The sequence below is a fragment of the Tiliqua scincoides genome, chromosome 3 (assembly GCF_035046505.1).
Source record: "Tiliqua scincoides isolate rTilSci1 chromosome 3, rTilSci1.hap2, whole genome shotgun sequence".
NCBI classification, from domain to species: Eukaryota; Metazoa; Chordata; class Lepidosauria; order Squamata; family Scincidae; genus Tiliqua; species Tiliqua scincoides.
The window spans coordinates 196097566-196122314 of NC_089823.1; the positions used below are offsets into that span (position 1 = coordinate 196097566).

The 24749-nt window shown below is 42.5% G+C and overlaps 1 protein-coding gene across 1 annotated transcript; it reads left to right on the forward strand.

Annotated features, from left to right (window-relative positions):
- The first annotated feature begins 1075 nt into the window (after positions 1 to 1075).
- UBE2G2 (ubiquitin conjugating enzyme E2 G2) lies at positions 1076 to 24463 on the forward strand. The gene is made up of 6 exons (XM_066621765.1): positions 1076 to 1241; positions 3815 to 3850; positions 3942 to 3987; positions 13652 to 13770; positions 19649 to 19789; positions 21609 to 24463. The coding sequence occupies exons 1-6, from the start codon at positions 1199 to 1201 to the stop codon at positions 21719 to 21721; spliced, it is 498 nt and encodes a 165-aa protein (XP_066477862.1). The 5' UTR covers positions 1076 to 1198; the 3' UTR covers positions 21722 to 24463.
- The last annotated feature ends 286 nt before the right edge of the window (positions 24464 to 24749 follow it).

Below are 24749 nucleotides of genomic sequence, written 5' to 3' on the forward strand. Positions count from 1 at the left end.
GCACCAGGATGAGGTCTCGTTATCTGGTGTGCTCCCTGGGGCATTTGGTGGGCCGCTGTGAGATACAGGAAGCTGGACTAGATGGGCCTATGGCCTGATCCAGTGGGGCTGTTCTTATGTTCTTAGAGGCTGGGTAGTTACATTATCCTTTATTACTTGCATATAACACTTAGGGTGCCATGCTAACCCCTTATGCTGGAAAGCACTGACATAAGGGATTAGCATTGCACCCCAAGTGTTATATGCAAGTAATAAAGGATAATGTAACTACCCAGCCTCTAAAATCAGTTGTACAAAACCCTTTCTGAAACCTCAGAAACTTAATGACAAATATATGCAATGGAAGGGTGAAGGATAGGGCGTTGGATTGCAACAGTGGGTACTACTAGTGAGTTCTGTGCTCTACTTCTGTAGTAATTTCACCACTGCAATTGGGCAAGGAGAAAATGAGAGATGGGTTGGGGCTTTCTTGTCCGTAATTCAGACGACGACTACACAGAGCAGCCAACACTTACAGCCTGCTTTAAGGCGTAGGTAGAAAGCGAAGTGAATCAAGGATCGGCTGAGGCTGCAATCCTATGCACTCACCTGGGAGTAAGCCCCACTGGCTAGCCTAGGACTTACTTCTGAGCAGACATGCATAGGCTTGGGCTGTGATTCTGATAATACTTCGCGGATGACACTGACGGCACAATCCTTTACAGGTCTACTCAGAAGCAAGCCCCATGGTGTTAAGTTGGGCTTACTCCCAGGAAAGTGTGGCTAGGGTGGTAGCCTGCGAGCCCAATCCTATGCGTGTCTACTCAGAAGTAAGCCTATTATAATCAGTGGGGTTTACTCCCAGGAAAGTGTGCAGGCTGCGGCCTTACGCAGCGAGAGTTCCAAAGCTCTCAGACGGGACTAGAGCCTCCTGCTTCATTCGTGCTTGGCTGCACTGTGACAGCGCCACAACCGAACATTACCACCCTGCCGCCGGGCCGACGCCTGCGCACGAGAGTAATTAGGCCGCATCCGCTCTGGGCGGCATGCTCGTTGGTTGCGTAGTGCCGCTCAGGATGGGCCGCTCCGGGCGCCGTCTCTATGGTGCAGCCCGACCCGGAAGCGGCGCTTGGGAAAGTTGAGGCGACAGCAGCGAAGGCGGTTGTGGCCCCAGCCGTGCGGGGCTGGCTTGGACTCCCCCTCCGGCTGCCGCGGAGCCATGGCGGGCACGGCGCTGAAGAGGCTCATGGCGGAGTACAAGCGTGAGTGGTGCCTCGAGAGGGGCTGCTGAGGCAGCGGCGCCCTCTCAGCGCTCCTCGGGTGGTTAGACCGTCTTCTTTCCTCGCGGGGAGGGCTTTCTTCGACCGTTGCCCTGGAAACGCCCCTCCTGCCGGGCCTCCTGGCGGAGGAGGGTCCAGTGGGCAGCGGCCTGGCGTGGAGATCAGGAGAGCCCGCCGGGTCAGGCCGGAGGCCCTCCAGTCTAGCCTCCTGCATCTCACAGTGGCCCCCCAGAGGGCTCGGGGCCCTCAAGGCAACAGGGGCCTGCACCCTGGAGCCCTCCCTCGCCCGGCGCTCTGAGTGAGGGAGTCTCCTCTCCGGCCAGGAGGCTGCACAGCCCCATTGTGGCTCGTGACCCGTGAGGGACTTTCCCCCTGGAATCTGTCCAGTCCCCCCTTTAAAGGCTCCCAGGCTGGTGGCAGCGCCACATCTTGTGGCAAGGAGTACCACAGACCCAACACATGCTGGGTGAAGAAAAATTTTCTTTTTCTGTCCCAACTCTCCCAACTCTCAATTTTAGCGGTTGTCCCCTGGTTCTGGGCTTGTGTGAGAGGGAAAAGAACATCCCTCTCTATCCCAGCTATTTTCAACCCCTGTGCCACAGCACACTGTTGTGCCGCTAGCAGTCCACAGTTGTGCCACGGGAATTTGGATACGGTCACTTATTAGTAGGGCAGCGTGTTGTGCTGCCAGTGTCGATTCAATTGTCAAAAAGCCAGCATTGTGCCTTGACAATTTTAGTGCCTTGTCAGTGTTCCATGAGATGAAAACGGTTGAAAATCGCTGCTCTATCCACTCTGTCCACCCCCTGCATTACTTTGTGTGTCTCAGTCATGTCCCGCCTCAGGCACCTTTCTTCTGGACCAGCGATTTTCAACCTTTTTCATCTCATGACACATTGACAGGGCATTAAAATGGGGCACACCATCAGGTTTTTGACAATTGACAAGGCACACCGTGCTGCCAGTGGGAGCTCACTTCCCCCATTTGCCCTACTAATAACTGACCATCCTGCAAATTCCAGTGGCGCACTTGTAGACCACTAGTGGCCCATCAGTGTGCCATGGCACAGTGGTTGAAAATGGCTGTTCTCGACTGAAGAGCCCCAAATGCTTTCTTTATAAGGGAGGTGCCACAGCCCAGTAATCATTTTGATCACTCTTGGAAGATGCTGCTTCCAAAATTGATTTAACAGCCCTTCATGTGTGGGAGCGCAAGCACACCTTGTCAGGTATCTTAAGCACAGGAAAGGCCTGGTCAGTTGGGTAGAGTGATGATACTTCTCCTGCATTGTACCACTTTCAGCTGCAGGGGTGTGTCTTTGTGTGTGTGTTGTATTTATGTGGAGAGTTCGTGTATCTGAGAGAGGTTCAGACCAACTGGTTTCTCCTCCCTGTGTTTCTAATTTTTAGGGAAAGCTTTGGCTATGTAGTTCCTACCTTCTGTCTGGAGTAGCACAATAGGGGCCTGTTCAGGTTCCTAGCCCAGGTACATGATCTTCCATGTTCAGTGTCTATGTTAAGTTAGATGGTGCCAAAAACAAAGTAGTCTCTAAATACAGGCCAAGAGATGAGTTCTGCAGTAGATGACTATGCTGTCACAATGATCGTGAGAAGTCCCTGACAGCTATGGTTGCTGTAATCAGAAATGTAACTGGAATTATTTATGATGCTACTAGAAAAAACCTTGTGTATGCACATTTGAAAGCCCTGTGAATATAGCGTTCTTCTGCATATGATGACTTCATGCATATGTCGCACACAAGGAACTGACCAATTTGTTCCCCAGGATTACTATTACGTACTTGGAATGGCAGCACTGGCACTGAGCTCTCTTAACTGGAAGTGTCAGGGATTGAAATGGTGGGTTCTGTCGCATGCAGAACAGATACTCTGTCACCAACCAGTGGGCTCTTCTTTGTCAGCTCATGGTAGAAAAAGTCATTATACTATATTAAACAGTCCTTTGCTGGTTTCTGCTTCTTCTCCACTAGAGAGAGCAATAACTCTTTTTTTTTCCCCCACAGCTGTTCAGTGCCCATTCTTTTTTCCTGTCTTCATCTCTCATTCTAGTTTTTCTTCATTCAGGAACTCCCAGAGATCTTGAAATGGGTTGAGGCAGATGCTTGTTAATAGACACTGGACAAAAAAAGAGAACCTGGTGGTTTTCATCTGCTAAAATAGAAAGGAATTTCTGATATTCTGTCACTTTTTTAAAAAAAAAATCCTATAGTTTTTCCTCATTGCATTCAGGCTTCAGTACTGTGTGCACTTTCAGTACATAACAGAACACTAGATTATTTGTTGTATTTCATTTGTATGGAAGATAGTAGGATCTTTTTTGTTTTGCTTAATGGGAAATGAGTTTCCCAGAATTCTGACACTCTTGGGCTGGTGCATATTGCTTGCAACTGTTGAATATTGCTGCATTATAAATTAGAATTTACTATAGGAATGGGAGCTGTCTTGGAAAACTGGTGAATGTCTTGCTTTTATATTAAAGTAAAAGTACAGTACAATAAAACCTCCTAATTTAATATATTTATTCTTAATTTTAGAGTTGACCCTGAATCCACCAGAAGGAATAGTAGCTGGTAAGGATTTTTATTCTTTTTTTTTTTTTTTTGAAGAATGTTTTGAAGTTGGGAAGCCTTTAATAAAATAATACATTTTGTCTTAAAATAGGACCTATGAATGAAGAGAACTTCTTTGAATGGGAAGCTTTGATAATGTAAGTTAATTAGTTGTGCTTTTAAATGGGATTTAAATATAGAAGGATTTGTTATGTGGGCATTGGGAGAGAGAAACTGGCTAATCCCACAAAGCAGTGTTTCTCAAACCTGTGGGTCAGGACCCACTAAGTAGGTTGCAAACCAAGTTCAGGTGGGTCTTGTAGCACCTAGCTTCACTGCCATTGAAAATACAGAGTTGAAAATACAGGGCACAGAGCTGCTGGGCAGGGTGGGCTCCTGTTGGGAGAGACGCATGGTGGGAGAGGGGCCCTGAATAGGTGGAAAGATGAGATGTTGAAAAGGGGGGAGAAGGGCTGTGTGGTTGGAGAAGAATCAAAGTTTGTGTTCTGCTTTGTCTTCTGAGCTGGAATGTTTGGATCCAAGCTATGAAAAATAACAGCATGAGTGTGCTGTGTCATGTGACTGTTGGCTGATCGTGGCTTGGGTTTGAAGCCTAAATTTATTATGTCACTTCCTGCCGTGACATCACTTCCAGTTTAATGACAGCACTTCTGTTGGGTCCCAACAGATTGTCATTCTAAAAAGTGAGTCCTGGTGCTAAAATTTGAGAATCACTGCCATAAAGTGTCAAGTTTAGGGATTTCCCAGAAAAGTTCTGGGTGCATATCTTCATCCAGCTAATTGGAGAAGACAGAAGTTTCACAACTTGAAAAAGGGAGAAGATGTAGAGTTGAGTAGTTTCTTTTCTTACATTGAACAAAAGACAGTGTTTACTAGCCAAATAGTTTTCTCTTGTATTTATTCTTACATTGCTGTGCATGAGAACTTGCAATAAACATGGGGACATCTAGGCAAATTGAGGATATGAAGTTGCTGAAGCATCTTTTGGGAGTAATTTAGATAAGGTGGAAAAGTGATAACATTAGTGCCTTAAATTTTAAGCTATGTAAACAGACAGGATCAACAGAATCTCCCACGTTCTATCCTCACCCAGTAGTTTTTTGTTTAAGATGAAATACATGTTTGAAATGGCTGCAGTTTAGCCTACTGGAAGGAGTATATCTTCTGTTAAGATACGTTGGAAAGGCTTTGCTTCACATTCTTGCTGAAAAGAAGGGGAACCTTGGCAACTGGAAGGAGTCCAACTTTCTTTGTCATAACTTCAGTTCTCTGTAGTTCTTGCTGCAGGTGCCTACGTATGCGCAATTGTTGTATTCTGGGGCAAACTTTTGTCTCCCCTCATCAAGAATTTTGCCGATGTGTGAAATCATGCATTATCATGGAGAAGAATCATGCCTTTTTGTTTACACAAATGCAAGCTGGCTGAGCTCCCTGCAACTTTCTTGACCAGGGGAGACAAAAGCTTGTCCCAGGATACAACTGTAGCCTTAATTCAGGTGGAGATTACGTAGAAGTGAAGTTCTGGCATGATCTGTAACTTTTGAGCAGTATTAATTTGATTTCCTTCATTCTTGTTTTTTTTTAAAATCCAAATGGAAGTTACTTTCCAAATAGCCCTTGTAGCATTAAAGATTCACATTGAAATACTATACTGAAGTGCATGTTAATGGCTTTACAAACTCAAATTCTAACCTTTTCATGATTTCTAAAAATATAGTAAGTACCAAACTTTGTGTTCCTTGATGAAAACAAAAACAACTCCAGCATCATATTTTCAACTAGACAAATGCTGTAGAAAATATAGTCTTGACTACCGTTTGGTCATGAATATATTTACTTTGAACAAGTCCGTGGCTCTGAGTGGAACTTCTTTTCAAGTAAATGTACAGGATGGCTGTGTTAATCTTCTCACAAAACTGTGTGTATTTTCCAGTTCGTAAGAAGTGTTTTGCTTCTGCATAGGCTCTAAAGCAGATAAATGCACACCTTAGGTGTTCTTGTCCCATCAAAGTGTAAGGAATTAATACAGCTGTAAATTATATATTTACTGAAGGAGAAGGTAAGACCATGTAGAATAGTTGTAAATAGTTTCCAAATGTGAAAATACTTTCATTTTCCATCCTGTGCGAGTACCATGTTGTGCAAATCCATCAACTTACTATGCGTGGGCTAATATTTTTTTCTGTTTCATGTCAGAGTACACTAGCTTATTAACTTTAAAATTGATGGTGTTTAGAAACTTGCAGTACTCATTACAAGAACTATTTAGCATGTACTAAAATGTACTGTACAAAAATGTTCATTGTTAGAACTTGGGTAGCCTAAAGGCTGCTCTTAAAAATAACAAGAACAAATTTAAGCCAATATTTTTAAAAGCTGTCTAAAAAGTAATTTAAAAAGCTTGATACCTAAAACGAAAATATACAGTATATGTTTACTTCAGTTTGGAATTCCCCTTTGTGCATTGATAAGATGAGAGAGGGCGGGTTGCAGTTATTTTCATGAAAACAGAAGAAACTGTTCACAGATGTACTAAAAAACAATTATTATAGCATTAACTGACCTCCCATAAGTGTTTGTTCTCTTAGCAGATGTTTGCATGAAGGTTTTCTACCCTCTTATTTTCTGTAATTGTATGTAACTGATGTAATACTGAAGTTATCCAGTGTTTTTGCTAATGTTTGAAGATGCATGTAAAGTCATGGCTGCATAAATGAACAAAAAATGTTTTACAACCCAGTCCTAACAAGCGCTGGTGCAGCAAGGCTTCATGGCTTCTGCTATATTCTGCTTCTGTCAGGAGCGGACTGGGGGTCTTCTCAGGGTAAAGGGATATTTTAACCCTTACCTCGAGTAATGTCCCAGCCTGTTCAATGGGGGCTACTTGGATCTCTGCCAGTTATTTCAAACTCACCTCAACCTGCAGCTGATTGATAGGATGCAACTTTTGCAGGGTGATGCAGGCCTCCCTGCCATTGCCATCTACTCACATGGTGCCCCAAACATGCCTTATGGCATGTTTGCAACACCTTCCACCAGATTAGGAGCTGTTGCACCAGCCAAAGACAAGGTAAGGATTGTGATCTTAGTCATTTTTGTGCCATTGAGACAATTACGTCTATAATTTCTAAAAATTTTCCAGGCTATTCTTGTAGCTTGATTACTGCGCTCAAGTCACTTGAGACAATGCTGTCTATATTCTAGAGTTGCTGTATTCCTAACTGATAAAAATGTCTATGCAGTATGAACTGAAAGAGTGACAGCTCTGAAGTTTTAGAGAATACAGTCCCTTAGCAACTGAGCACTTGCTCAGTCTCACACTCTGAAGTTTGCAGAGAAAAAGAAAATGAACTCCAAGTATTAAGTTTTCGTGTCTTTTATAAATACACTTTCTGTATGAGTTATAATTGATTTGTGAATGAATACTGTAGTATGAAGGTAGGCATCTTGCAGAGGTATGTAACTAATGCTTGTTCCCAGGTTTGAGCTTTATTTCTTTGTCCACTGGTGTGCAAAGATAAACCATTCAACCTGCACTTGTAGTACTCTGGAAACTCTATGGCACCTTTTTTAACTTTATGTAATATAACTTGTGCTTGTGTTGCTGGTCCAGTTGCTGGTCCAGTGGTTAGGGTGACTAAAGAGATAGATGCAGGCTGCAGCCAGACCCAAAACTAAGTCTTTGGTGCTTTTGAGAAATTGTTTAAGTATATTCCTAATGTTCCTAATCAAGTTGGACTTCTGGATCTTTTAGGGATCGTTTTGCTTGGCTCTGTACACTGTATTTTTTGGGATGAGGGCTGTTCTATCATCTCTTGCTGTGAAATAATACAGGAAAGATGTTGGCATGTTCCCAGAAGCATCACTAGGGGTTGTGTCACCCAGTGTGAGAGCTCATTGCATCCCCTTCCCCATGATAGACCTCCTCCCATACCAGGCAGTACAGAATAAATGAGGATATCATATGTACAGCCTAAATGCAGTGGCATCACTAGGGATGGAGTAACTTCCTTTCCTTGACCTACTGGGCCATTGGCCACAGCTCTCCATTAGGGCTACAATCCTGTACATTGTATAATGTGGTGGGTTTTTCCTGAGGATTCTGCAGCTGTCCAGGGAGCCACAGCTCACAGTTTGGGAACCACTGGTTTATTTAATATAGCAGTACAGGTCGCCCAACAAATCAGTAATCAACAAAAATCCAGTGGCCAACTTGATGGCAGTCACATAGCTGCATAAGACATGGAAATGAGAGCCAGCTCATACTAACACCTTTTCCATTCCCTGCTGTGTCATAACACCTCATTGTTTCTCAAAACAATCAGTCTCATTGGTCAGTTTTGAGTTAAGAAAATCCACTTTTTGTTCCATCAGGCAGTTGTGTTTTCTTTTTCTGGTTAATTGGCCATAATGTTTGGTAGTATACAGATAATTCAACACAGATTGTTTCATTACATTCTGCATGAAATTACCTTTCCAGTGATATATAACATCATAACGCAGCCATTTTCAACCACTGTGCCGTGGCGCACTGGAGTGCTGCGGATCGTCTACAGGTGTGTCACGGGCGTTTGGGGAAGGATCATTTGTTAGTAGGACCACTAGAGGATGTGAGCCCCACACTCTCAGTGTGGTGTACCTTGTCAATTGTCAAAAAACTGATGGTGTGCATTGACAGTTTTAGTGCCTTGTCAGTGTGTCATGCGATGAAAAAGGTTGAAAATTGCTGTCATAATGTTATTCATAAATACAAATTTTCCAAAAGGTTTCCAACATTTAGGCCGCTAGTGATGTCAAACCCCCAAGGGTGTCACCCAGTGCGATCTTTACCCATTAGTGATGGGCACTGCACGTTCCTGCTTTCCATAATGCTAAGCAAGAAAACAAGGTCCAAAATAATTTTTCTTGTAGTTGTCCTAGACCAGGGGTGTCAAACTCATTTCAAACAGTGGGCTGAATAGCATTCATGATGCCTGCTGAGGGCTGGAAGTGATGTCATTAAACAGGTCATAACCAAAAATAAGCATTTTTTTTTTCTTACTTAGAAGCTCATTGGCTGCAAATGACAGAAGAGAAATATACAAATCTTGATCATATTTCAAGTTATGGGAGAGCCCTATTTTCATGTGGGCTGCCCTTTCAGCAGTAACATTTCAGCACTGCTCAGCAGCTGAGAGCCCGAGGGCTGGATAAAAAGCTTCTACGGGCTGCATCCGGCCCCCGGGCCATATGTTTGACATTATCTTAGACATTAGTGACCCTTCTTGTTCAGTGGCAAAGAAATAGCTTGGTGCAAGAAACATTAAGTGTGTTATGAATAAAAGATTATGATTTTTCCAGATCATAGGTGAACTCTGGGCAATAGGCAAATACTTGTTGTCCTGACCAAATTTAGTTGGTTGCAGAGTCTACTATGAGTGTGACTACTACTTGTATCTCTCTTTTTAAGACCATAATGTGCTGAATAATGTGAGAGTTGCCACGTAAAATCAGGATTCACATCTCAGTTGTGGCAACAGAGTCAATTTTCACTTGGAGTATACTAGGTTGGCATATTAAATTGCTTCTTCTGAATGCCATCAAATATGGACCCAGAGCATACTGGGAAATCCCTGTTAAGAACTTGTTGCTGGCACCTACTGATTTGAAATGGTTTTTTTTTCCCCATCCTGTGCACAGTTGTATTGTTGGAATGCTACAATAATTTCCCAATTCTGGAGCCAAATCAAAAGCTCTGCAAAAATTAAATATAAATCTGTGATCTTTCTGTGAAACATCACTAAGATCCTTTAGAGTTTGCGGTAGTGCAAATTGGATATGTACATGCAAAACAGTATGTTTTGCTAGACATAGTGTTTTTTTCATACTTATTAAAATGCTTTTGACGTCCTCTAGAGGTGTGCAGTTCCTTAATCTCTTGCTGCTGCTGTTCTGTTCAATTTACCAGACTGGGCTAACAGATGCAATCTTCAGTACATGCAGACTGCTATCATCTTGGGAGTTCACAGAGCAGTGTCCCTACATGGTAGGGTCTGAGCAAGTAACTAGCATGAATGGACATGTTAAGAGAGATGGGCAGCCCAATCTTAACAAGTCAGGTTGCATGGCCTGTGCTGTATCCAGCACAGGTTAGCAGGCAGCTGGTGGTCCTATGGGGCTACTTTGATCTGCTTCAGCTATATAGCTTTGCAAATCTGGGAAGCCTGATGTAGTACCAGGAGGATCAGAACGGGTTAGGGGCCTCAATAGCAGTGGAGACTTCAACCATTCCTGGCTCCTCTCCTGGACCTGTCCCACCCCCTGTTCTGTCCTGCCCCATAATGCCCCTCCCACCCCTGGAACACCCTCCCGTCACTCTCCCAGACCCTGTGCACTTGGTGCCTTACCTGTGAACCAGCAACCCAGGGTCTGAATGCAGTGCTGTTGGGCCAGTCCAAGTCATCCCACCAGCACTGCTTGTTCATGAGTAGTCTAGCACTTTATGACACTTTTACGATGGATTGCTCTAGCACAGCACAAGAATAGGATTGTGCTATGAGCTGAAGCATTGATCAAACATCAGTTAAGCTTGAGGAGGAGAGATTCTTATCATTAATCCAGAACCATGTGGTAGCATGCAAATAGTGAAATATAAGTAAAATAAGAATTTAGTAGAATTTAGTTAGCAAAAAAGCATTATTGTTGTAGGCACGCTCTTTAGAGAGTCATGTAAGGTTGTCTTTAAAGGTGAATGCTTTGACCTTAAAATTGTAAATATAGCACCTGTCAAAATTTAATGTGAACCTTACTTGGGAGTGTCCTACTGAAGTGTTTCTTAAATCTGTCTTTCTCTTGCTGTTGTGTCATTTCCAGACTTTAGACCTTATTAAATGCTTTGAGGTCTTTCCATGATAGGTGGAGTGGCAATTGAATGAAACCATATAGCTTAAAGCTGTTACTATATCACTTAATTGAATTTTAAGACCAGAACTTATTACTCTAAAAACAAAAGCTACATTTTTATTCTATAATTTGACTCCATTGACTGCAGCCATTACAACTTGGAACTTCTATACCAGGGGTGCCCAGACCCCGTCCCTGGGGCCACTTGTGGCCCTCGAGGACTCCCAATCTGGCCCTCAGGGAGCTCCCAGTCTTCAATGAGCCTCTGGAGACTTGCTGGAGCCTGCACTGGCCTGATGCAACTGCTTTCAGCGTGACAGCCAAATGTTTGACAGCCAAATGTTTGACCTTGCGTGAGCTGTGGGAAGAGGGCTCCCTCCACTGCTTGCTGTTTCACATCTGTGATGCGGCAGCAAAGGAAAGACTGGCCTTGCTTTGTGCGATTACAAGACCTTCATTCATTCATATAAGTTCCATCTCTAATATATCATTAATGTAAATTTATTCAAATTTGAAATGTAAATTAATTCTTTCCCCCCCCCACCCTCAACACAGTGTCAGAGAGATGATGTGGCCCTCCTGCCAAAAAGTTTGGACACCCCTGTTCTATACCATGTTTTTGGTCTCAACTCATTCTCCTCCGCGCTACCATGAAACACTATTTCAGAGTAGCACTTATTTAGCAGGAACAGCTTTCTAAGCACCACTCAAAAGTAGCCAGAGAAGGTTCATATTGGCATCACTGGAGTGCTGGATTTGAAAGCAGGAGCATAGGAAGCTATATTGTGCTTGGTCAGAATATTGGTCCATTCAGTTCAGTATTGTTACTGACTGGCAGAGTCTCTCAAGCGTTTCAAACATGAATTTTTCTCTGCTCTGCCTGGAGATGCTGGGGATTGAAGCTGGAACTTGCTAGACGGGAAAGAAGGAAGATACAACCTCTTCCGAGGAAGCCCAGGTTCAAATCCCTGCTCAGCCATGTGGCTAACAAGATGACCTTGGGCAAAACTTTTTGCTATCACCCTGAGCTCTTGGGTGGATGGATGGGGTATAAAAGGAGAACGTACATGAAGTCTTTATGAACTGTTTTAAATGAACAGGTTGGAGTGGAGGGGAGCAGTAATTGCTGAGAAGTAAGTAGTAATGGAGGTATTGCAGGCAAAGAGAGGCCATGGTGAATCTTGAAAGAAGGGGAGGGGGAATGTCTCCTGATTGTATGCTTCCCATACAGAGGAGTCACTACTGTTGTAGGCTGAAGAGGAGCAATATGGTAAAATGCACAGAAGCAAAAGTAGGAAAGAGGGGCAGGTTGAATTTGTGTCAAATGCTTGAAACTGCAGTGTGATTAAGTGCAAGTGCTCAGACTTTGGTGAGGGAAGTGCAAATCCCATCTTACCAATATCTCTCATGACAACTTTCCAGAAATTCTGCATAAGTTTTAAGTATCTGGTTCAGATATCAAGCATAAAAGTCAATATTCTTGGAGAAGGATTACATAAAATGTATTAGTAAACTTTATTTTTAGTAAAAAATGTATAAGTTTTAAAACCTGACTTTCCATGACACAGGACTTGAATCTCCTACGTAAGATTATGGTTCTGCAATACATCTCTCTATTTTTGGCTCATTTTTCATTTTTGCGCAACTGTTCTGTGCTATCTAAACAAAGCTAGGTGCACGCTTGGAAGCTTTGCCTGTTAGTGATTTAACTTGTCAGAAATTATCATTGGTGTTTCTTGAGAGTGCATGTGTATATACCGTCACTTATTAAAAAAAACCTGGGTGTGCACCTTAGACAAGCTTCAGTTCAAGCATCTTAAACCAACTATTTCAGCATACCTGGCCTATGCATCTTGGTTCAGCTTACTTGGTTCAGTTGCTTTGATTACTTTCATTAAATTCTAGCATGTGCACTTTTTCATAGGGTCATTAGTTCTTTTATAAACCTTATTTCATAAACCTTGGTTTATACAGAGCCTTTAAATAGCAGTCGCTGACACCTCTGTCCATGCAGTGCAAAAACTTCTTCAAAGCAGCAAGATCAGCACCTGCTGGCTATATTTCTTGACGTGCAGGCATTAAAACCTGGAACATGCCTTAGAGACAGATTGAGTATAATTGAACTAACACACCCTGGTAATTAAGGAGAGTTGTGACCTTCCTAGTAATTTAATGTGCAAGCTTTGATTTCTCCCCCCCCCTCCTTTTTGTTTTAGGTTAAGGGGAATAAATGTGAGCAAATTAACCCTTCATACTTGGGATTTCCCTCTAAATCATAAGTGAACTTGAAGCTTTCAATAAGTATGGATTTCTGTTATCCATATTTGCACTAAAGCAAATGCAAATGGCATTGCACCTGAGGCAATTTATGTAGAGAGGTGGTTAGCATCCATCTTGGAAGCTAACATACTGTAAACTGACACTATAGAATCAAATGGAGAATAATGGACAAGGTCAAGAGTGATTTTTTAAATCAAACATTGTCTTTAAAAAAACTTTGATAGTAGCATCTACTTGGGTAATGAATAGATGAAGAGTAGATGTCTCAAAAGCTTGGAAGCTGCACAGTGGACTAGAAGTTTTGGAAAGGGTTTCAGGGAAGAGGAAATGAGAAAGTGGTGCTGTATGAAAAAGCAGGGAGAAAAGGCTGATTCATGAACATTTTTGCTATATTTCCTTTAAATAGGAAAAACTTCACTTTGAACCCGGCCGTACAAAAGTGCAACTTACCAAAGTCATTACGTGAACATGGTAGCACAATAGTGTGCCCCCCCCTTGATGGGTTGTAGCACTTGATGGCAATCAGGACAACTTTAATGCTTTCTTTTTTTGTAGCTAGCTAATATTCTTGCAGCTGATTTTAAATTGGTGCAGGAGAGTTCCATGCTATACAAATCTAATTCTTCATTTTATTTCTAGGGGCCCGGAAGACACTTGCTTTGAGTATGGAGTTTTTCCTGCTATTCTCAGTTTTCCTCTTGATTATCCTTTAAGTCCTCCAAAGATGAGATTCACATGCGAGATGTTTCATCCCAACAGTAAGTTCTACAAATAGATGATATCATTGTTTTTCAGGTTAAGTTTTATTTACATATTGGCCATGGGCCATAACAGAAATGCAGTAAATAAAATACAAACGAAATCTGAAATATTTTTCCTTATGCTTAGACATGGATTAAAGCTGCAATCCTATATCCGCTTTCCTGGGAATAGGTCCAATTTAATGCACTGGAATTTATTTCTGAGTGGCATGCATAAGATTTTGCTGAAAGAGCACCATTAAGACCAATTACTATGGATCATTCATCCTGCCATTCATTCCTAACTCTGGACAATCAAAGGTTAAGGGACCCTTTGAACTGTATTATTTGAATGTTTTCCATAGCAATCATTGTCTGTACATATTTTTGAATTCTCTTCTCTTTTTTGAACACTATTAAACATTTAGTGGCCCAATCCTTTGGGCCGCATTTGGTAGTGAATCTAGCAGTGCAAACATTGTGTTGCTGTCCTTTGCTATGGAGCTGCTGGTGGAAAAAAAAACCAGAGGCTCTGTATGTGCACCAGAACCACTTGGTTGCTCTGCAAGTGCAGGGAAGGTGAAGGGGGGGTTGTCTCAGGGTAGGATTGGGGCAGACAGTGGGCTGAGCCAGGGGGATCTCTGCAGCATTCATGCATGCTGGATCCTGTTCCGCCTTTCCCAGCCTGGACTGACTTCCATCCTTGGACTTATACCAGCAAAATAAATGGCATAGGAGACCTGTTGGTGACCAGGTGGCCTACTATGAGGTGAGTAAAAAATATTTTTACTTGCCTCTTAGTGGCTGTCTGAGTGACCCCCCCCCCACCATGGCAGAAGGTGGAGGGGGATAGGATTGGACTGTAGGTGTATCTTTTTGATAATTGGCTGTGACTTGATCATTCTTAAACTACACATCTATCAGCTCTGTTTTATTCATTAGTCACTTGGAATTGTAATACAACTTCCTACCTCACAAAACCATTTAAGATATTGTTATGAGTATAGATATTCTAATTTCCATAGTAATTGTTGTAATGCTGATAGTTCTTTTGAAATGAAAAGTTGGAAAAAGGCGCTCTTTCATGTTTGACTTTGAATGACAGTGCATCTCATGGCGGTGGTTTCACAAAGGAAGAACCTGTGTAAGGAGGATAAAGGCTACAAAAAGCATCTTGGCTATAGTGTTCTTTTTTCTGTTGGGCAATTTCATGCCACTTTTGATACCCATTCCTAAATCTTAAGAGCATTTACTTTTAATTTCAGTATAACTTGCTTCAAGTCAGTGGCCTTGAAGTTAAAGTAGACGTGACAGAACAGCCATCCACATATCTACCCCATTAAATAAAGCAGGAATGGAGGGGTCTATACATAAAAAGAAGCATATTGTTGCCAACATGGCTCCCTCACATACACATGCTACTTAATGTGCAAATTCATTATCTCAGGTCTGAGTTTTTTGGCCCAGAAAAGACTAAAACTAGGCTCAGTTACCAGTACATAGGGGGCATAGTGGTTGTTGTGGGATCACTGACTAGAACGCAGAACGAACAACTTTGAAGTGCCTGTGATTATGTTATAAGTAACCAGAGTTTCCTAAAGAGCATAGATTTTATTGAAAAGCTATTAAAAACAAGGGGAAAAAAGCAAGTTTTACTTAAAAGTCCAGTTGCTTAGAATTTTAGTAGTTGTGGGTGGAGGATATTTGAAAATAGTTCCTTCAAGACCGGAGCACGTTAAATGGGGGGGGGGGCGGGAAGAGTTGGGCTGCTGTACTGAGTTTCTTCCACCTGAAATAACCTAATGGGAAGGGAGAAGAAGCCTGGTGGAAGTTTAAAGCAGGTGCTGGGGTGAGTGTATGAGAGAGGGAAGGCAAGGGTTTGGCAAGCTGAAAGAGTTTTAGCAAAGGGGGGGGGAGAAAATATTTTCAGTGGAATTTTTAGGAGGGAAAGATAGCTTTATGAGTTGTAGGTAGGAGAGGGAAGGGAAACTGTCTTTCCTTGGTGTGCTGAGTAAACTTGGGTGCACCGTCCTTTTGTGAAGGTAGGCTGGACTGTGCTGCTTTAGGTCCTGACAAAATGGAAAAACACAGCCAAAAAGGTGCCCCTTGGTGGGCAAGTTAGACAATTCTTCTGGAGGTGAGAGCAATTACCATTGCAGGAAGCTTTCCAAACAGGAAAGACATTCCTGAAATGAACAGAGTGGAAATCTCTTTTGAAGAAAGATTACCAACTTTGGCAGCATGGATGCTTTCAGTGGGGAAGGAAACAACCAAGTACTGCCTCCAGAGCAAGGGGGATTTAAACAAAGAATACAAAAATATTATTGGAGAATGATATCTGGACCATTTCCTAGTTGTTCAGCCAGGAATTAAGGTGCCTCTTTCCAAGAGGGCACAAAAGGAGATTATTGAAAGAGGAAAAAGGTACAGCAGGATCTGCTGCATCCACATTTGGGTCATTGGTAGAAAAAACACTCTAGGAAGGGGTTGAAAACACTGCCCAGCTGCTCCGGCCACAGGACAGTTACATTTAAATTGTTATTCGGGAAGTCATGTGCTTGCAAACAGGATTATGCCAAAATGGGGAGTCAGAATTTGCAAGACCTTAGAATGTGACACAGATGCCCCACAGTGATTTAGCCATCCATTCCAATCCGTGGCTCTTAGTTAGCATAGTCTTGATTAGGTGAAGCCATGCCTCACCTCCTCTGGGAAGAGGCCTTGGCTGGCCTTCTTGCTAAGGAACCAGGTGGAGTCAGTCTCGAAGCCCTCTTTGAGGAGCTGTAGACCACCAGCTCACTGGCAGCAAGACCATGCAGGATGCTGGAAATGGCTGTTAAGAGGCTTTGCTCAGTGGGCAGAGCTCCTTGCGCAGTTCTCGTGTGCGTGGAAAGGATCCCCGCCATTGCAAGTCATTGCTGTGCACTGTGTTTGCAGCACATGAGGGTGTCATGGGATGCTGAAGATTGGGAAGCACTGCTTGTAATTGGTAAATTTCTTCTATTGGTCCTTGTATATTGTACTTGTTTTCAGTTTGGCCTTGGCAGTGGTTTAGCTAGTGGGGGGTGGTGGACTATCCTGGTTCCCTGCTAGAGTGTCATGTGGTGAGGTACATATGAGACCTAGCCAAGATGCCAGCCACTACCTCTTAGGATTTTGATCCAGTTGGAGATCACTTACTAACTCTTAAGAGGAGTCTGCTGTGAAAGGAAGGGGGAAGCGGAGGAGGAGGAGGAATGGGACATCAGCCAGATTGCCCCAGCGCCCCCTTCCTCATGCCACTGCCTTGGTGTTCCAATCCCAATCAAACTCCAAGGCAGCAGCACAAGGAATAGTGTGAGGAAGGGGGTGGCACACTGCCCACTTTCTCCTCCTTTGGAGGGTGATGTTTTTGCTTTTCTGCATTCCTGGAGAGAAGCAAAATCACCATTGCTCAGTGGCTAGCAACCCAGAAGTAATTGGTGGTGATGTCATCATGTCACCTCCAATTACATCTGCATGCTCGGGGTTAACACAATGAGTCGCTGCCCCAGGGCACAACAGACACCACTATACCTTGGTGTATTCATACTTTCCCTTGAACTTTCAACTGCAGTTCTCTGAAGGTTGAGAAGAGGTGCAATTAAGAAATGTCAATTCAGTGAATCCGTGCTTTAATGGGCTATTTGGGGGAAGGGGTGTCCATTAATGCCAAAAGTTCATCAAATCCGAATGCGTTGAAGTGGAATTGCGCATGTGCAAAAATATATGACTAGTTTTTAATGAAGGAGAAAATGTCCATTGTTAAATCTATTGTCTGTTAAATCCAAGGTTCACTGTATCGCAATGAACATGTGCTGAGTAACTTGCCCTTTTTTAAAAGGATTATTTAAAATGGAATTTTAATAAGTGATTTTAACCAAACTGAAAGGCAGGACCCCTGTAGTATTCTTTGGTTTTTAAGAGAACAGGCAGAAGGACATGTTTTAGGTCTTCAAAAACCTATCACAGAGTATGATTTACTATAACTCTATGTGACGGAGGTGACAGGGTTCACCCTGGGCAGTGAGCAGCCAACCACCTGGCTCCACTTACCCCAGAGGGGAATGCCCAATTCCCTCCTGTGTCCACCCATGAACATGAGCGCTTAGCAGTTCTACTAAGTGCCTGCTTTATCAGTTGACTTGCATGAGCAGTCTTTCTCCATCCAGCCAGTAACACAGGTAACCCTTTAAGAAGTAAAAGTTATTTAAGAAGAAGTTAATATAACAGGAGCTATGTGACTCTCCTCCAAGGTGGCAGGCTATCCAAGGACACACTCTGGGAAACAATAAGTAACACTGCAGCTGAAAAAACATAACAAAGCAATCTGGTCTATAGTAATTACATTCTATCCTGCGTTCTCAAGGTCTTACATGGTCTGGTGTCTGAGAGATAGAGCCTTCTGCCAACCTCTGTCCAACACAGTAGCATGTCTTACTAAGAACTTTTGTTGCCATTCCCCTTCTGACACCACCAGTCCTTGCAATGTCTCATTGCTGACTCATGTCCCCACTGCCCTGCACCCAATCATATCCCTGACACGTTTCACAGAGAGTTAGCTCTCCACCAAATTGGATGCACCTGGGAACATAATTAGCACTCAGTTGTTATCTCCTTCTCAAGGCCAGCATGACTTAGCTAATTACAGACACCAAAACTTTTACTTAACAATAAAACTATTACATTAACATAAGCAAAGATATCACTGTTATGTCAGAACCATATATTTTTCTCATGTTAAACTCAAAACATTCATACAGTTAATTCCACTTTCCCAATATTTATAATTTATACAGTCTTCTTCATACTAATCTAAAATAATATTTAATTCCCCAGTTATAACCCCCCACCATCATTACTTTAACTTTTAAATTTGAATTTTTCTGAAATGTGGCTAGCTTACATTCTTCACCAGCTGGGTTCTCTGCAGGATACACAAATATTTGTTTTTCCCATGGACTTTTATGTGTAATGTGAGAATGCAGAAGATGTCTCAGCCCCTGCCCTACCTTCACCTGCTCCTATACAATACCAGTAATGACAATGCCACCTTATAGAAACAGCAACATGATCCTGTGTCAGACTATATGAAGTTCTCTTGGCTCTAGATCTTTCTTTTCTTCAATAAGTCCTCCGTTTTACATAGTGTACTCAGAATTCATCTGCTAGGAGCAAACTATCAGTATTCTGTTGCCCTTTAGCTTAGACCAGGGGTGCCCACACCCCGGCCCTGGGGCCACTTATGGCCCTAGAGGGCTCCCAATCAGGCCCCATGGGGAGCCCTCAGTCTCCAAAGAGCCTCTGTCCCTACAGAGACTTGCTGGAGCCCGCACTGGGCCGACGCAACTGCTCTCAGCGTGACGTCTAATTGTTCAACCTCTTGTGTGAGCTGTGGGACGAGGGCTCCCTTTACAGCTTGCTGTTTCACACCTGTGATGCAGCAGCAGCAGCAGCAAAGGAAAGGCTGACCTTACTTTGTGCAAGGCCTTGAGTTATTGCAAGACCTTCATTCATTCATATAAGTTCCATCTCTAATATACCCATTAATGTAAATTTATTCAAATTTGAAATGTAAATTAATTCTTTTTTTTTTTTCCTGGCCCCCGACACAGTGCCAGAGAGATGATGTGGCCCTCCTGCCAAAAAATTTGGACACCCCTGGCTTAGACTTAGATTCTAGCTTAGACTTGGACAATGTTCGCTTGGTGATGGCTAGTACTACTCCACATGTATGGCAAGGAGCTTCCTCTTTGGCTGTTCTATAAGTCTTGTCATTCATTATGTTCTCCTTTCCCTAGCCTTTTCTTAAGTGTTGGTTGTACGGAGGAGGTCAACGAGTCTGGTACTTGACAAATGCTTCTCTTTTCCTCTTCAGTCTATCCAGATGGAAGAGTTTGCATTTCTATTCTTCATGCTCCTGGGGATGATCCCATGGGCTATGAGAGCAGTGCAGAACGATGGAGTCCAGTTCAGAGTGTGGAAAAGATCCTCTTATCGGTGGTCAGCATGTTGGCAGGTATGGAACAGCCATTCACCTGCAGATGATTGGCTATGAAAACATTCTAACAATATCAAGTTATTTGAATATTTTGTGAGTCTGGTTTGTGCTTAATATTTACAATGCCCGACCTTACATTTGGTGATGAATTAAGAGATCTCCATAGTTCTATGAGGTGAATGTTTAACGTTAATGCTATTTTTTGAGCTACTAAAATACCAAAGATTTCAGAGAGTCCTTGGAAGTTGCGTGGCTAAGGTTTTTTTTTTATATACATAGTTTTGTATCGTCTGAGATAAGCCAAAGCAAGTGCAGTTATCTTCTCTGAGATGAATCGTGTTCATGGAGTGACTGAACAGACTACTGAAAATACAGTTCATGACATGTCCAGAAAGAGTGGTGTTCAGACTGCTACAAGCAGTCTTGTAGCACCTTAAAGATTAATCAGTCAATTTAAGCATGAGCTTTTGTGAAATACAATCCATATCAGATGCTTGTTTGAACTCTTCTTTATTCTGGAACAATGAAATGGAAATCCAGCCTTCTGTAGCCATTACAAAGTATGGATGCTGCCTACTCCAAAACTCTAATGAAGCAACCACATCTTGCTGGCATAACAAGGCTGCCTTTGTGACCAGAACCACTTCCTAGACGCTACCTGGCCCAAGAAAATTGTTAGTAAAACAAATGAAGGATCCCTAACTCTGTCTGTTCCCACCAACTTCATGGATAAACTTGGTCCAAGAGACAAGTTAATGATCAGTGGACCTCCTGAGCTAGCTACCACATCTTCAGCCCTGTGGAAAGACGAAGGCAGTGCCCATTAAGGATAATCAAAACAGAAAAAGGCTTTTCGATGAGCTCATCCTACAGAAGGTCTTTTAGAAACCTGCAGGTGAAAAACATATAGAAAGCTGGTCACTCAACCTTCACGTTTTCACCTTTTTGTCTCTATCTTGCTGTCAGTCTGTTGTGTGTTTGACCTCCTGGTGCTGTGTGAAGCCAATCCCATTCCAGCTACAATCAAAGGACCATATGCCTAACTGGCACTCAGGATCAGTAACCCCCCATCACTCTCCTTTCCAGCCTTTCTCCCTCAGCGCAACTGATGCCTCTGTGCGAGCATGGGGTGGTTAGCAAACCTTTGTGGACGCCTCATTAAGTGCCATTCTCCCTGGGAAGCTGCTCTGGCTCTTGCCCTGTTTCCCTTCCTTCAGTGAATTCAGGCTACTGCCTAGTTTTGGAGCTCACTTCAAAGCCCTCTTTCCACCTTTAAATCCTGAATTGGAAGATACATCCGGTCTTTAAACTCTTATCCTTCAGCTGCTGCAATGCATCACACTCAATCCAGCAGGTACAGCCTGGTAATCTTGATTCTTGGCACAGCCTCACCACCAATTCACAAGCTCCCCACTATCTTTCATTGTCTCTCATATGCAGTCAAACAGACAACTCACTTAGTAGTTGTGATTTTCTTCCTATATGTGTGAATGAATCAATTCTATTTTTGGACTGTGTTGGTGAAGGCTGTGTTATTTGGTCATTACATAGGACTCCCACACATGAGTTTTGCCCCATGTGTTCATGTTATGCATATTTAAATGCACACCAGGTAACACTGTAATTATGGGGGAGTGGCTTGTTGTTGTGCTTCTCCCCTCTCCCTATGGGGAGAATGAGGGTAGGGGCAGCATGACAAGTCTAGAAAGAATGTCTCAAAGGAGCTTGCGTGTTTTTTTTCTGGTGATTGTGGCTCTTGAGTCCCACAGCAATGTTGTCCTTAGGCATATCCCTTAGCAATCCTGTTTTGTTAATTTTCCTTTATTTTGCATTTCAGAACCAAATGATGAAAGTGGAGCCAATGTGGATGCTTCTAAAATGTGGCGGGAAGACAGAGAACAATTTAACATAATAGCCAAGCAAATTGTCCAGAAGTCACTCGGGTTTTAAAAATGGAAGACAATTAAAACTATTGACAATCATAGTGTTTGAACTTTTCTCAGATGGACAGATCATAGTACTCTGTGTTGGTACCAAAAGGCATATCTTGCAAATTGTTGACTGGGTTTCTTGACCGTTTTTCTTTTTGGAAAAGAATCTTGACCTAAAGCATGTAAATGGGATACTAGTGGTTTTAATCATAGAAGAAAGGTTCACAGTGTTGTGGAGTAGTGGAAGCTTGCAAACATTACACAGTGTACATCTTTTCCCATCATATTCCTATTGTGTATCTACATCCTTCTTGTGGAAGTCATAATATAGTCATGTGCACCTGCTGATAATGGGGCTGAGCAGATCTGCAAATGTACACATGCTCAGTAGAAAAAGCCACCTAGACACTATAGCATATCAGTTTTCTGGAAATGTCTGGAAATTGTTTTCCCTTACAGAATTCCATGTAACTCAGGGGAGAGCAGGGGTAGCCCATCCATTAGGCAAAATGATGCAAGTTGCATCAAGAGCAAATTGCAGGGAGATGAGAGGGCAGCAAATAGGAGCTGCAGTTCTGTCACCATCTCCCTCCAGGCTGCTGTGGTTACAACCCACATTGATCTGCTTTTCACCTGCTTAAAGTGAGTGGATAATTGATCACTCACCTCCTTACTGTGCTTCTCACATGGTCTATTCAAACAAGGAAGTTCAGAACTTCTAGTTTGATTTACAGGGACCATATGAACAAAGGAACTCCTTAATTAACACACTCCTTTGAATCAAAAGTGAAAGTCCCACACTTCTGTAACTGAAGAAACTGAGCAAGGGGTGCAGTTTATGGCTGCTATTTTTTTTATAGAGATGGCAGATCCAAGGCGGCATCAGGCGGTTTTCCATGTCACACTGTTACTGTGAGAGAATTTGTGATATCCAAATGGTTGCAGAAAATGGCAACATTTAAATTGAGAAGGTAATTACAGTATTTGATAATATTTCATGAGCAAGTGAATCACTGCTGCTAATGGAGGTGAATCAAGGACGAATCCTCATTGGTAGTTTGCTTTTAGGAATGTAGAATTTTGCCTTCCTAAATGATGACCCTTCATCTGACAACTTTTGATGGCCTTCAAGCATGATTGAGTTCCTTTTGAGATGTTTGTTGAATTATATACAGTTCCTATTGGTTTAATATTTCTGTAGTAATCATCACTATTAAAATATATGAGTTGCCTTTAACAGTCACCTCTGCCCAGAGTGCTTTCCTGCTGGAAAGACCTGGGAGTTGCTGTGTAGATGATTGTATTGGAGGGCCTCCATCCTTCAATGCAATACAATTGTATTGCTTTTTTGCAAGTTGCTCTTCCTTACTATTCTGATAGTCATATCTAATAAAATAGTTGCAATCTGCTGCACACTTAACTTGAAGCTAAATGGGGCTTACTTCTGAGTAGATGGAGTAGATTATGCTGAAGGAATCTGTCTTGAATCTGGCATTGTTCAGACCTAATTCCCTTATGAAAACAAGAAGAATGTAAATCTTGTCGTGAAATCCAATATGGCTGTTGTCTGGATTAGCAGGAGTTTGTACCCTCATAATTTCAGTAAAATTTGTATTTTGGGTTTCAGGAGGGAGGAACATTTATCTTGGTTTGCAATTTCTAAAATATGTATTTATTAAAAGCATTAGAATGAGAGGTTCTGCTCAGTTTTTGTTGGCTGGGCTAATATTGGACAGTAAAGAGCAGGCCCTCGGTGTGTATTTTATGGCAATAGACACCTTTTAAGATGCCTGGTTAATGACCTGGCATGAAATACTGTGAACATCTCTTGGATTTGGATTAATTAAAACTGTATCAGAGTTCCATATGTACAGGGAAAACCAGATTTAGGTCAACAAAATATATTGTGTTGTTCTGCTATCTTGTAGACCTGAGTTCACAGTATTTCTCATATTGACCACTGCTTGACATTATCCTTATTTCCAGTGGAATATCGTGCATTTAATTGCACTGTTAGCATTTCCAATGGAAAGAGCTTTCATTATCTTAACTATTCCTAGGGGAAGCTGAATTCCCCTGACCTCATGGGAGTGACTGCTAGTGGTGGAAATGCCATGGGAGTTGCTTCTAAATTAGATCTAGATCAGGGGTCTCCAAACCCCGGCCCGGGGGGCCAGATGCGGCCCACAGCAAGCCTCTTTCTGACCCACAGCCAACCTCTTGTCTCCTGAAAGCCTCTGGCCCACTCAACTGAACATGACCAGAACTGTGCTCTGATTGTGCCTGGAGGGTGTTCTGAGGGCCAAAGAGGTTGAATGAATGAGCCCATTCATTCATTTATTCACTCATCTAAGTTCCATCTCTAATTTATTTATTTAAATTTTATATTTAAATTTTTTCTGGCCCTCCACAGCTATTTGATGTGGCCCTCTGGCCAAAATGTTTGGAGACCCCTGATCTAGATCTTTCACCTCGGAAGTTTTGAGAGAGATGTAAGACTGGGAATGGATGGAGAGGAAAAAGTACCATTTTACCAGAATGGCATCTGCAGATGTTGCTTTTCTCCACACAGAGTAGGTGCCTGTTAATATTAAAAGATGGCAGCATTCTGAAAGGTGGGAACTTTAAGCATTGTTGCTCTATGGTGGTAAAGAAAGCTATTCTGCTCTAACACCGTATTCATGTGTATTTTTAAAAAAAGTTTTATGATGGATTTCTTTAATGAAAATAAAGGCATACTTTTTTTTTGAAAGTACAAGAATTGTATTCACTTTTTGTAAGAAGCCCATGTACTAAATATGAAAGAAGGTTTTGCTCATATTAAATGCCAGCTTGCGGAACGGGCTCTTCAGAGCCCACAGAGAGGCAATGTCAGTGACCCGTCCGCTTCAACTGGCATTTGATTGGTGTGTATGTTTAATACACAGGCAGTTATTCTAGCGTAGTATAGTTATTCTAGCGTTGTGTGTAAAACATACTTTGACTTTGCCTGGTTCTGTGCCGCCAGGAGCAGCAGCCTGTGGTTAGGGTGGAAGCTTGTTGAAAAG